The sequence below is a fragment of the Amblyraja radiata genome, chromosome 37 (genome assembly GCF_010909765.2).
Source record: "Amblyraja radiata isolate CabotCenter1 chromosome 37, sAmbRad1.1.pri, whole genome shotgun sequence".
NCBI lineage: Eukaryota > Metazoa > Chordata > Chondrichthyes > Rajiformes > Rajidae > Amblyraja > Amblyraja radiata.
The window spans coordinates 14,424,502-14,438,724 of NC_045992.1; the positions used below are offsets into that span (position 1 = coordinate 14,424,502).

At 45.7% G+C, this 14,223-nt stretch overlaps 1 protein-coding gene across 1 annotated transcript in view; it reads right to left on the reverse strand.

The window, feature by feature from the left end:
- Nucleotides 1–389: 389 nt before the first annotated feature.
- The window catches only part of shld2 (shieldin complex subunit 2), a 48,390-nt gene continuing 34,556 nt past the window's right edge, over nucleotides 390–14,223 (reverse strand). The window contains exons 3-9 of the mRNA XM_033012537.1: nucleotides 10,110–10,217; nucleotides 8,675–8,869; nucleotides 6,589–6,723; nucleotides 5,581–5,787; nucleotides 4,546–4,780; nucleotides 1,165–1,280; nucleotides 390–622 (exon numbers count right to left, since the gene is read on the reverse strand). Coding sequence (XP_032868428.1) covers nucleotides 450–622; nucleotides 1,165–1,280; nucleotides 4,546–4,780; nucleotides 5,581–5,787; nucleotides 6,589–6,723; nucleotides 8,675–8,869; nucleotides 10,110–10,217 — 1,169 coding nt within the window. The 3' untranslated portion in view covers nucleotides 390–449. The remainder of the gene's footprint in view (nucleotides 623–1,164; nucleotides 1,281–4,545; nucleotides 4,781–5,580; nucleotides 5,788–6,588; nucleotides 6,724–8,674; nucleotides 8,870–10,109; nucleotides 10,218–14,223) is intronic.

Consider the following 14,223-nt stretch of genomic DNA (forward strand, 5'->3'; position numbering starts at 1 on the left):
TAGCGCGTACAAGCCGAGTCTATCAAGTCTTTCTTCAAATGAAAGTCCTGACATCCCAGGAATCAGTCTGGTGAACCTTCTCTGTACTCCCTCTATGGCAAGAATGTCTTTTCTCAGAATACAAACCTGTACGTCTTTGGAGTGTGGGAGGAAACCGGAGCACCCGTAGAAAACCCACGCTGTCACAGGGAGTCATACAGTCAGCACCCGTAGTCAGGATCAAACCCGGGTCTCTGGCGCTGTAAGGCAGCAACTCTACCGCTGCACCACCCTATCATGGCATCACTTGCTGGATGCAACGTGGCTTGTAGATGATATGGCAGCTAATTTGTCCCGTATCCTCGACAACGCACCACCGCCATTCCTCCCTCCCACCCACGCAACCCCACTTGGCTTCTGGAGAGGAGAGAGGATGAATTCACCATTGAAGTTCGTGATCAGGCCACGGCTTACAGGTCCGGGTGGAAATCCAACAGTTGGAAATCCTGCTTCATGGCCACGCTGTTTTCATCCAGCTGCAGCTGGCTTTGCACCGTCAGTAGATAACGGTCAGCGGGATAAGCCAGCAAGGAGCGACACAGATCCGCTATCACCAGGCCGTACGTCACCTTGCCAAACACACCTGCAACACACACACAAACACTGCCTTTTAGTGTCCAAACCCTGCAATTACATTCGACATGGCACGGTTATTATTGATGGCAGCCAAGGCCCAGTACAGTTGGCAGTACAGACGCAACCCCAGGGGAACACTGCACTGAGAAGAAACAAATAGTCCAACGCTAGCGAAGGCGTGAACTTCCCATGCACTCCTCTTGGACGCTTACTCTAATGGCGTCTCCCAAACTGCCACCAAGGAAATGGAGCAAACAGGTGCAAGTGGCAGAGCCACCGCCTCACAGCACCAGAAACCTGGGTTCGATCTTGACCTTGGGTACTGTCAGTGTGGAGTTTGTACATTCACCCTGTGACCACGTGGGTTTTCTCCGGGTGCTGTGGTTTTCACCCACATCCCAAAGACATGCAGGTTTGTAGGTTATTTGGCTTTGGTAAATTTTAGATGCAGCTGCACAGATTAACTGATGAGCATTTGGCTATCAGCACACACACTCTCTGGGTGCTCTACTAATATGCTAGAGTCACGTTTAAAAGAGGGTCAGTTACCTATGGGTTTGTGTAGTGAGGAGGGAGGAATATTGAGGAATATCTTCTCCATAAGTCTGGATGAGACAGAAACATCTACACTGGCATTTCCATCTGCTAATGTCAGCACCGTAGGCCTGTAAAACACAAAGAAGATAAAGATCAGGTAATGTGGAGTGGTCCAGCCAAATCTGTTCATAGGGATACAAGGAACTGCAGAAGCTGGTTTACAAAAAAGACAGACAAGGTGCTAGATTAATTACGGATCAAGAGCATCTCAATTCTGTCCGAATTCCGAGTTACCTCAGCACTCTTTTTTTTCAAATCATTTCTTAAGTTGTTTCTGACTGATCGAGAGTTAATAAGAATCTCTTCTGTCAAAAAGTACTGTTGACATGCATTGGTATGGACAGGTCTCGAGTTGATGATAGGATGGTTCAGCTATTATCAGGCAACTGAACCATGCTCTCACAAACCAGAGAGCAGTCCTGACCTCCCATCTACTTCATTGGAGACCCTCGGACTATCTTTTATTAGACTTTACTGGACTTTATCTTGCACTAAACGTTATTCCCTTTATCTCAAATCTGTACATTGTCGACTGCTTGATTGTAATCATGCATAGTTTTTTCTCTGACTGGATAGCACGCAGCCAAAAAGCTTTTCGCTGTTTCTCAGTACACGTGACAATAATAAACTAAACTAAACATATTTATTGGTTCTATGTCGAATATTACCTAAATTATAACAACTATTGTGAACCGCAATATGAGAAGTTTATGTTATGATAGAATATTTAAAAAAAATCAAACTGAGTGAAGTCATCCAAGACAATCATTGACGATAGACACAAAAAGCTGGAGTGACTCAGCGGGTCAGGCAGCATCTCTGGAGAGAAGGAATGGGTGACGTTTCAGGTCGAGACCCTTCTTCAGTGAATGGATGCAGCACGGTTGTTGCTGCATCACTGGGCGAAGGAAAGGGATTGGGGGAGAATCCAAGCACAAGGCCAGGCCCAGCGATTCCTGAGATAACATGTATTCCATGGACAGTCCCTGAGGCGACAGAAACCTGGCTTTGATCTTACGCTGAGAAACCAGGTCACCTTCAGCATCTAGACAGACTTGAAAAATGACCTTTTTGCAAAGAGCTGCTGAAATCAATTAAACCGTGCCTGAACATTGATCAGAAGTTCAATCCCTCACATTTGTTCCACCATTTAATTCATTATGTCTGATGCATTGTAGCTTCACAGGTTCCATAACTCTTAACAACATTCCCTGATTAAATAAAATCTATCAATTTCAGAAGAGTGGAAAATTGAAAGCCAATCAGAAGAAATATCATTGATCAGAGAGTGAGCTGACACAGGGCAGCATTTGTTCAAGTTCAAGTGCAGTCTAACTATCCAGTTAGTTAGTGTAGTTTATTGTCACGTGTACCAAGGTACAGTGCAAAGCTTTGGTTGTGTGCTAACCAGTCAGCGGAAAGACAATATATGATTACAATCAAACCATCTACAGTGTACAGATACATGATGAAGGGAATAACTTTTAGTGCAAGATAAAGTCCAGTAAAGAACGATTAAAGATAGTCTGAGGGAGGTGGTAGCTCAGGACCGCTCTCTAGTTATTGATAGAATGGTTCAGTTACCCGATATATCATTTATTGAAATATTCCAGATGAGGTCGATGTGATGTCAAAAAGCATTTGATGAATTTCCACATAATAGGGTTGATGTTAAGATTGAAAGCCATGTAATAACAAAGGTCCAATGGCATAGGTAGAAAATTAGGAAAGACACAAAGTGCTGGAGTAACTTAGTGAGTCAGGCAGCATCCCTGGGAAACATGGATCGGTGATGTTTCTGGTTGGGACCATTCCTCAGAAGGGTTGGACTAAGACGTCTGAAGAAGGGTTCCGACCCAAAGCGTCACCTATCCGTGTTCCTTAGAGATGCTGCCTGATCCTATGAGTTACTCCAGCACTTTGTGTCTTTCCTATGTAAACTCAGCATCTGCAGTTCCTTGTTTCGACAGAGGCAGCAAATTCGATCATTAGCAGGAACTGGAGCGGGAGAGAACAGGAGGGCAACGTACAGTGGAGTTCACTACAGCTTGCACCAACATTGCTCATTTTGTTTCACTATGGTAATAATTTTGACTTGGGAACAAAAAAAGCTGTCATGGAAAATCAAAATCAGTAATGGAAGTGAAACCTCTTCCCACAATAATCAGACACAATTGTGTCTTAAGAATACAGCTGCTAGTATCATCAAGGATAGCTAATGCTATTGACAAGCAATCGTTTCAATTGACTCTTGGGCGATGATTCTCTATTAAACAATATAACATATAGCCTTTTGTAGCCCTTCGGCCCACTGAATTCACACCAACCAATGATTATCCATTCACATTAGTTCTATGCTATCTCTCTGTCTCATCCACTCCCTACACACAAGGGGAAAGTTGCAGTGACCTACAAACCTACACTTTTTGGGAGGAAACAGGAGCACCCGGACGAAACCCAGTCATAGAGAGAAAGTGCAAACTCCACACACAGAGCAGTCAAGGTCAGGATTGAACCCGAGTCTCTGGCTCGTGCCAGTTCTACCAGCTGCACCACTGTGCCACACTAAAGGTGATGTTTCGGGTCGGGGTACTTCTTCAGACTGATTCAGACTTTTTTTAAATTCCATGATAAAATGTGAAGATCTTGTTTTATTACGGGGACATTTTACAACAGAGGCAGGCTATTCAACCCTTCCTGTCAATACTAGCATTTATGCTCTCCCTAAGCCTCTTTCACCATATCACAGTAATCGTTTCTCTGGGAGGTCGGTGCGGCGGTCGATGATGGCACCGACCGATGGACGAGAGCGGCCCATGTGGAGGTGTGAACACCGCAGGCGGGGGAAGGAACAAAGGAGGACCCGGCGTGGAGGGACCGTCGTGGGGAGGGGGAAGAGAGGGTAGAGGGGGGAGGGGGCTGAGAACAAAGGAGGGCCTAACGCGGAGGGGGGGGTGGGGGGAAAGAACAAGGGGGATCTGGCGTAGTTATTTTGTAACTTAGTAAGCACCCTTTATGTGCCCACTATTTGCATACCATGGGGTATTCAAGCAAAGAATTCCACTGTGACTTGTCACATGGGACAATAAAGTATACATTCAATCAGTATTTATCTTCCCTTTAAACATGTTGTTTGCCTCACCCACTAAATGTGGCACTAATTGAAGAAAATTCTCCCAATTTTATTTTTCAGCTTTGAATTCCTGCATACACATCGTTCACAAATGTCAATTCTGCGTTTGTAGGTTGCAAACCTATTGTAACACCGCGTAATGTCTCCCTTCTTCTGTGATAAGTTGGACGTTTGGAGAGAAAAAAGTGTAAAACTCTTACCTGTAATAAGTCCGCAGGACACTGTTCGGTAAGCATGGAATACACTGCTTGTAGATGCCGTAGTCATCAAGTCCTAGCTCACAGCCACAGTATCCACAGCCAGCGTATGTAAGATGGGAAAGAGAAGCCAAGACAGTCTCCACTGATGTGACGCCATCCATCGTGAATAAAGGATGAAGTGAAGAGTGCGTATGCCATTGAATTGCAATGAGGTGTGTCTTTACTTCAGCAGTCACTGCAAACAGAAGCATAGGCAGCAATCAAGGCAATTCGAATGGATCAATGCAAGACAGCCAAATGTTGCTGTCTTAGCAAGGTGACAGTTGCATGTGATGGTGCATGAAATGCAAAAGATGTCCAGGTCTAAGAAGGAACTCACTGACAGGGGGAACGTTGACAGACACCTTGTGCTAAGTGGCAGAATGACTGGTCTCAGATGTCCAGGCAAGAATTTTATCAGGATGCATCACAGCACGGTTTGGGAACAGCTCCATCCCAGACCGCAAGAAATTGCAGAGAATTGCGGACGCAGCCCACACCGTCACACAAACCAACCCCCCTTCCATTGACTCCACCTACTCCTCACGCTGCTTTGGCCAGGCCACCAGCATAATCAAGGACTAGTCTCACCTCAGTCACTCCCTCGTCTCCCCTCTCCCATCAGGCAAGAGGTATAGAAGTGTGGAAACACACACCTCCAGATTCAGAGACAGCTGTTATCAGGCAACTGAACCATTCTACCGCAGCTAGAGAGCAGTCCCTCAATGAAGACGCTCTGACTACCTTTGATCGGACTTTACCGGCTTTATCTAGCACTACAAGTTATTCGTGTTATTCCCTTTATCATGTATCTGTACACTGTGAATGGCTCGATTGTAATCATGTATTGATGGCTCGATTGTAATCAATTCTCACCATCTGACCAATAAATGGGAAAATACTCGGAGGCGCAAATTCACTTTTCGGCAAAATACGTGGCCTTCAGAGAGCCTTGTTTACAATGCTGCTATTACAGTCAGATGGGAATGCACACACCTGAATACCTGGTGAGTAATAGTGTTGAAAGGGCCATCACTTTAACGCAGGCCGTCTCGCTGGGTTGGTATTTAGATCTGAACTCAATGGCTCTTTCATCGTCATCAAACAGGCACTCGCAGGACGACCAAGGTGTGGTGTGCAGCTCTAAGTCCCCGCAGATGGCATTTTGACCAACCAGCAGCATTCTGAAGTCCCAGACATGGTCTAAGAGACACGTGGATGCAAGGGTAAATGGTCGCAGTTAGCAACAGCAATGATTAGGGAAAAGCAGAATTATTAACGATGATCAAAAAGGCAGCCAGTATCATCAAAGACCCACACCACCCCAGCGACACTCTCATTTAACTCCTGGCGGTGCAGGCTCGGACCGAATGGCCTACACCTGCACCTATTTTCTATGTTTCTATGACACCGGGAGTATGGAAACCGTGACCACTAGGTTGAAGAATAGCTTCTTCCCAACCACCATCAGACTCTTGAATACTACGCAACACTGTTCCTGCCTTCTCCCCATAACCCCCGACACCCGCACTAATCAACAATCTGGCAATCTTAAAAATACCCAATGACCTGGCCTCCACAGCCGTGGCAAAAAGTTCCACAGATTCACCACCCTCTGACTAAAGAAATTCCTCCTCATCTCCTTTCTAAAGGTACTTCCTTTAATTCTGAGGCTGTGCCCTCTGGTCCTAGACTCTTCCACTAGTTGAAATATCCTCTCGATGGAGCAGAGCTCCTGATTAATGGCTGGTGATTCGTGCATTTCTGCTGAGTGAGGATGCGAGCCAGGAGGGCTGGGAATTCACCAGTAACCCGCCGTTACATGACCTGTTCGGCTCTCACTGGTTCAGTACATGGCAGTGTCTTCGGGAAGGAAAACTGGGGAGAGAACTTTAGAAGGAAACTGGCTGCCCATTGTTACATCGGTCAAGACACATCGGTCAGGCTGACAGCTGAACCACACATTTAACATTCGACTTACTGCAAAGATTGCGTCTCACTCACCCAATTTCCTTTGAATCCGAGAGTGCCAAGAAACGCAACTTCCCCAGAGAGTCAGTGTGCCCGGCTTGTCTTTGACCTGTTCCACCGTCAGCACGATCTTCTGCTGCTTCTTCCCACCATAGGTGTACGTGTTCTCTGAACATGAAGCGTCGACAGGTTATATACAGTGCTCTGACAGCTGCACTAACCTGCACGTTAGTGGTGCACTTAATCCATAATACAGACCATCATCACCCTTGGTCCTGCCCAAAGCTGCTGAAAGAACCATCGTTGGTTACTCCTGTTTAAGAAAGAACTGCAGATACTGGAAAATTCGAAGGTAGACAAAAATGCTAGAGAAACTCGGCGGGTGAGGCAGCATCTATGGAGCGAAGGAATCTGCGACATTTCGGGTCGAGACCCTTGGACCCTCTGAAGAAGGATCTTGACCCGAGCCATCACCTATTCAGGTTCTCCAGAGATACCACCTACTCCACTGAGTTACTCCAGCACTTTGTCTTTTTTTGTAAACCAGCATCTGCAGTTGCTTGCATCCAGCCTTGTCTGGAGCTCCGTCAGCCCTATGTTCTGGAATTCCCATCCATTGAGTTGGCTGTCCTATGATACCCAGTGCTGAAAATGCTTTATATCACATACTCACCATGGTTAACCCTGCCTGGACCTCTCCATCTCTTTCTTAGGGCCATCCTCTAACACATAAATGTCTAATCATGCTTTTGGTCATGTACCAGCATGTTCTTATGTGGTTTGGTTTCAAATGAAGAGCCTTGTGATGGTTTGCTGCTTCAAAGCAGCTACATTAATGCAGGTTCTGACTGTCGATGAATGGGAAATATTCCAGCCTTCACCAAAGTTAGAAACCATTTTTAGCACAGAACATCAGGTGTAAGGAACCGCGGATGGGTGATCACACAGCGTAACATGGAAATCTCCAGTGTGTTAATTAACCTCAAATTAACCTTGCCCGAGTCTGAAACGTTACCTTCTCCATTCCTTACACAAATGTTGCCTGACCCGCTGAGTTACTCTGTTCTGTTTCACTCAAAATTACAGCATCTGATGTTCCTGAAGGGCCTGTCCCACGAGCATGCGACCTGCATGCGGCGAGCTCGACCAAACCAGAAGCGGGGGCCACGCGGAGGTCGAGTGAGTGACGTGAAGTTCGAGCGAAGTCCGCGGGAAGTTTGCGCGTGATGTACGGCGTCAAGATGCTGCGCACGCCCGTTGAGGCGGTGAGTATGGCGTCGAGGCTGGTGCGGGCCGGCAGGCCGTTGCCGCGCGGAATTTTTGAACACGGTCAGTTTTTCGGAGCCCCGCGCGATGTCGGGACCAGCTCCGCACAACTCCATACGGCTCCGGCGATCGAAGTGGGACCGGCCCCACGAGGCCGTACGGCTCAAGCGACCACGTTAGGTCGCGCTTGCCGCATGGAGTCGCATGATCGTGGGACAGGCCCTTAATGTCTCCAACCTCAAATTAGAATTCATCACGAAGGAATGAAATACATTAGCCAGGAATTCCGAGACTCAACTGGTTGGTGTCCAGGATAACAGCTGGGAGGGCAGTTCGATAAAAATAGACATTGTTGGAAATACTCAATCAGCCAGGCTGCATCTGCGGGGAATAGACGTTCTTCAGGTAGAAACAAAGATCTGCAGATTCTGGTTAATACACATAAAGATACAGAGTGCTGGAGTAACAGTAGATCAGACATTCTCTCTGGAGAACTTGGATCGGTGACGTTTCAGGTCGAGACCCTTCTTCAGACTGATTCAGTTCTTCAGCGTTACATTTACTTGCCGGCAAGAGAGAATTTTGCCACTTTGCCTAATTGACGCTGACTTACAAATAATAGAGATGGCGGGGGAAAGGGGTGTAGGTATCTGTTGAACCTCTCCATCCGCAGCGGGTAAGAGGAACCCAAATGTTTTGAGGAGTAGGCAGGAGAATGGGGTTGAGAGGGAAGGATAGATCAGCCGTGATTGAATGGCGCAGTAGATTCGATGGGCTGAATGGCCTACTTCTGTTCCTACGACTTATGAAACTACAATAGGAAGTAAACTAGGAGAAGTGGACTAGTACAGACCTGTGAAGAGAGTGACGAGGATGACCTTGAGTCGTGCATGTACCACCAGGCCAAGGTTCAGGTCGGGCAGGTTGACGTATTGCACAGAGTCTGAACGCTGCTGGTTTGTCGGCCCCAGAGTCAGAAGATGGGGGTGCTGACAGGATATATGTGTAACAAGCTCTTTCAGCACTATTGGATTCACTGTCTGGGACCCTTTGGAAAGAAATCAAACAGGAAGAGTTAGTCTGACACAATAAAATATCAAAACAGGCAAAATTATCAAAGCAAAACAAAATTACATGACCAAACAGACTTTAATTCTGTATGAATGCCTCTGGAGGCAACTGGATCACATCACAAGGATTAAGGTGTGATCGACAGATAAGCTTGGCTCCTAGTCACCAGTCTAAATAACACTCAAAAATAAACAAGAGTTTTGAAATAGCTTCTGGATCACATCATGGATTCAACGTAAAGATTGAATGTAGTTGACTACTAATATAAGTATATAGAATATGAATAAATATAATATAAAATAAGCTCTTCTTTGTTCTCTACCTTTTCATACCTCTAGTTTCCCCCCTCCCCTGCTTCTCAGTCTGATGAAGGGTCGTGATCCGAAACGTCACCCATTCCTTTTCTCCAGAGATGTTGCTCATCTTGCTGAGTTACACCATCATTTTGTGTCTATCTGTGGTGTACAGCAGCATCTGTATTTTCTTCCTACACGCTGTGAATACTAATGTAGTTTGACTTAATTAATTAATCTCAAACAATAATTATACCTGGGCACCTGAATTCCAAACTCATTCGGAACCCTGGACTTGACTGGTACTTTGTGACAAGCATACTAAACATCGGAGGTAGGCAAAAATGCTGGAGAAACTCAGCTGGTGAGACAGCATCTATGGAGCGAAGGAAATAGGCAACGATTCGGGTCGAGACCCTTCTTCAGACATCGGCTTTTAATGATCGTAATATCAGGCTCTTCCCTTAACCACCAATCCCATGACTAAGAATCTACTGCGCACACTTCAATAGAGTGCGTTAAAAGTTTATGGGATTGACATTAATGCAACTGGAGTAACTTTGTGAGGTTTCACAGTCAGCATCAAGCTCCGTCAGTTATGCATGGAATTAGGAGTAATGGGCATGCCTAACTTACACTCACAATTGCTTAAGATTCACTTTGGGATCAAAAGGTGGTAATAATCCAACTGAAGTCTGAAGAAGGGTCTCGACCCGAAATGTAATCTATTCCTTTTCTCCAGAGATGCTGCCTGACACGCTGAGTTACTCCAGCTATTTGTGTCTATCTTCAAACTGTTTTGCCCCGGTAGCAAGCTCGTGGATAACAATCGATGCAGATGAGGTTGGTAAGGTACTGAATGTTAATACGTATTTCTCTACAGATGCAAGCATGTGGGTGTAGTGACAGGATGCTGATACTCACATTGTGCGGCTTGAATCTGTAAACAGGGGCCCAGCTTGGCCAGTTTGCTCCTCTTGGTAGACTGTACCACCTGCTCCCCTCGCCAGTGGTCCCAATACACAGTCACATCTGCAAGTACAAGAACACAGTCCCCACCCATTCATCACAAGAAACACTGAATCAACTTCTCTACTGATTCAAAGAATCAACAAGTATTTATCCTTGAAGGTGTAATTTAAACTCAGTGGAGAATTATACACGGCTGGTAAGATGGCACTATTAAGATGCTAATGGATCTCTATAATCAAGACATCTTTGTAGTTGTTTATCAAGTGGATATAGATGTCCCCACCGAATAGGAATAAGAGACATAGTCTTAGAGCACAGAAATGGCACATAGACCTGGACCTAACTTGTCAGGCCCTTCAGCCCAACAGGCCCTTCAGCCCAACTTGTCAGTCTAGATAAGTTCCACCTGGCCGCCTTTGGCCCATATCCCTCTAAACCTTTCCTATCTAGATGCAGGAAGATTATTCCCGATGTTGGGGAAGTCCAGAACTAGGGGTCACAGTTTAAGGATAAGGGGGAAGTCTTTTAGGACCGAGATGAGAAAATCATTTTTTACACAGAGTGGAATTCTCTGTGGAATTCTCTGCCACAGAAGGTAGTTGAGGCCAGTTCATTGGCTGTATTTAAGAAGGAGTTAGATGTGGCCCTTGTGGCTAAAGGGATCAGGGGGTATGGAGAGAAGGCAGGTATGAGATACGGAGTTGGATGATCAGCCATGATCATATCGAATGGTGGTGCAGGCTCGAAGGGCCGAATGGCCTACTCCTGCACCTATTTTCTATGTTTCTACCCATGTACCATGCCATATCCAAATGCAATATGTTCAATATGAGCAATTATGTTCTGTCCATTTGCTACCAGCTATTTCTTCATTATCTGTGTAGCTCAGCAGCGCGCTCTGGTGGTTGAAGGGAGACAGTATGGCAACCTTGACGCCCAGCTAAGAAACGTAGAAAATAGGTGCAGGAGGAGGCCATTCGGCCCTTCGGTGAGGCAGCATCTATGGAGTGATGGAATAGGTGACGTTTCGGGTCGAGACGCTTCCATAGATGCTACCTCACCCGCTGAGTTTCTCCAGCATTTTTGCCTACCTTCAATTTTCCAGCATCTGCAGTTCCTTCTTAAACAAGTTTGTAGGTTAATTGGCTTTGGCTTTTTATGCACTGTCTCTCTGAAGTTCATGTTTTTGGAGCAGAATTAGGCCATTCGGCCCATCAAGACTACTCCGCCAATAAATTACGGCTGATCTACTTTTCCCTCTCAGCCCCATTCTTCTCCCTTTACCCCATAACCCCTGACACCTGTACTAATCACAAATCTTTCAATCTCTGCCTTAAAAAATATCCATTGACTTGGCCTCCACAGCTTTATGTGGCAATGAATTCCACAGATTCACCACCCTCTCACTAAAGAGTTTCCTCCTCATCTCCTGCCTAAAGGTACGTCCTTTTATTCTAGACTCTCGCACAAGTGGAAACATCCTCTCCACATCCTCTCTATCCAGGCCTTTCACTATTCGGTAAATTTCAATGAGCCCACCCCTCATCCTTATAAAACAAAAGGATTACAGGCCCAGTGCCATCAAACGCTCATCATATGTTAACCCAATCATTCCTGGAATTATTCTCGTAAACCTCCCCAACACCAGCACATCCTTCCTCAGATATGGGGGCCAAAGTAAGGGGCCATCTAAAGTTTCTGCGTCACCAATGAGTTCTTCCAGCAGCTTGTTTGATGCTGTGTATATCAGCATCTGCAATCTTTCGTAGTTTCATCCGATTTTTACCAGCCATATATTTTACATTTGGCCATTGAGCTGCATGGCAATCCTTATAATGGAACAGTGAATGATACAGAAAGAAGCTTTTCAATAAAGAACTCTTCATTTACTTCCTCTCCAGTATGTTAATACATTGGGCGCAGTTCGGAGAAGGTTTACTAGTTTGCCCGGATGGACAGGTTCTGAAAAATAGTTGAACAGGCTCGGTTTGTATCCACGGGAGTTTAGAAAAGTGAAAGGTGACGTGATTGAAGCATATTGTTGAACAGGGTGGATGTGGAGAATTTGGGACCAGGGGTCACGGTTAACAAAATAAGCATAAAGGAGACCAAGGGCAGTTGAAGCAGAGAGAATTACGATATTCAAGGCAAAGGTAACAACCTGGAGAAACAAGGAAGTGCAGATGATGGTTTACAAAAAAAACCCACAAAGCGCTGGAGTAACTCAGAGAGTCAGACAGCAACACTGAAGGACATGGATCAGACTGAAGAAGGGTCCCAAGCTGAAACATCAACTATCCATGTCCTCCAGAGATGCTGCCTGACCCGCTGAGTTACTCCAGCACTTTGTGTTTTTTTTAGTGAGAAGAAAGGCTAGTGTGGGCTGAGAGGAAGGTGGGGTCGAGGTCACAATTAGATCAGCCATGATCTTATTAAATGACGGAGCGGGTTTGAAGGACCAAGTGTCCTAATTGGTATATCTGTCTGCACTTTCTTCATATCGCTGCCATTGTTACTGACACTACTGATCATCGATTCTGCATATACAGTAGAGGCTGATCTCATTTATTTATGCTATCACAACAAAAACGTCACTAAAGCCGTTCCTGATCCAGGGCGAGAAAAAGCAGTCATCCCACACCACTGAACCCTTTCACTCTGACTACCGTTCCATAAACAGTGTCAGCTCCCTTTTCAAAGCTTTCCTAAGGTGTGGTCCCCAGTACACAATGCTGCAGCCATATAATAAAGGATTTTGCATAGTTTATTTTTGCTTTTGTGCTCGCAAAATAACACCATGTATCCCACCTATTTCCTTTAGGAAACAGTTTTCTCAAATTGTTCTTAATATTAATTTCTGCATCTGGATGCCACTAGCAAGGCCAGATAGTGACCTTGAATGATATAGGAGCTTTTCATTAAAGAGCTCTCCGTTTAGTTCCACTCCAATATGTGAATGCATTGGGAGTCACTTTGTCACCACAGTTGCTGCCTTACCCACTGAGTAGTTCCAGCCCACCCCAAGCTGCCATCGATTGTGAATCATCTTCTTGAATTGCTGGGCTGCTTCTGGTGAAAACTCTCTCACAATGCTGTCGGGAAGGGACAATTCCAGGACTTAAAGCCCACGGCCACGTGTGGGTGGCCCGGTGGCGCAGCGGTAGAGTTGCTGCCTTACGGCGCCAGAGATCCGGGTTTGATCCCGACTAAGGGCGCTGTCTGTACAGAGTTTGTACCTTCTCCCTGCGACCGTGTGGGTTTTCACCAGATCTTCGGTTTCCTCCCACACTCCAAAGACGTACAGGTTTGTAGGTTAATTGGCTTGGTTTAAGTGTAAAATTGTCCCTAGTGATAATATGCTGGTCGGTGCGGATCCGGTGGGCCAAAGGGCCTGTTTCCGCACTGTATCTCTAAACCAAACTAAAAAAAGCCAATGAAGGAACAGTGATACATTTTCAACTCAAGATGGTTGGTGATTCTAAATGAATTCCCTAGTAGCTGCATTCTCATGACCTTGCTGCCCTTGGTGGTAACGGTTGCAAGGTTTAGGAGGCAGCACCAGAACAGCTGAGCAAAGTGCTTATGACGTGGTGTATCAGTGGTGCAGGAAAGAACATTCATGGGTTTGTTTTCTCTGGATAAAGGAGCTTGAGGGATGACCTGATGGAGGTATATAATATTCTAAGGGATATACATAGTCTGAATCTTCTTCCCATGGTAGGGGTATCAAAAACAAGAGGGTAAAGTTCTAAGTGGATTTGAGAGGAAGATTTTTTTTTTTTTAAACACAGAGGGCGGTTGATATTTGGAATTGATTGCCAGAGGAGATGGTGGAGTCAGATACAATCACAATGTTTGAGGGAAAGTTATTTAAACAGGCAAGGCACAAAAGGCTGTGAACTAATTGCAGGCAAACGCGATTAGTGCAGATGGCAACAAGGTGAGCATGGACATGGTGGGCCGAGGGGCCCTTTCCGTGCTATACGACTCAATGACTCCATGTCTTGCAACTGGGATGACTGGTTGGCAACAAACACAGCGACCTCACTTTGGTATGAATCCAAAT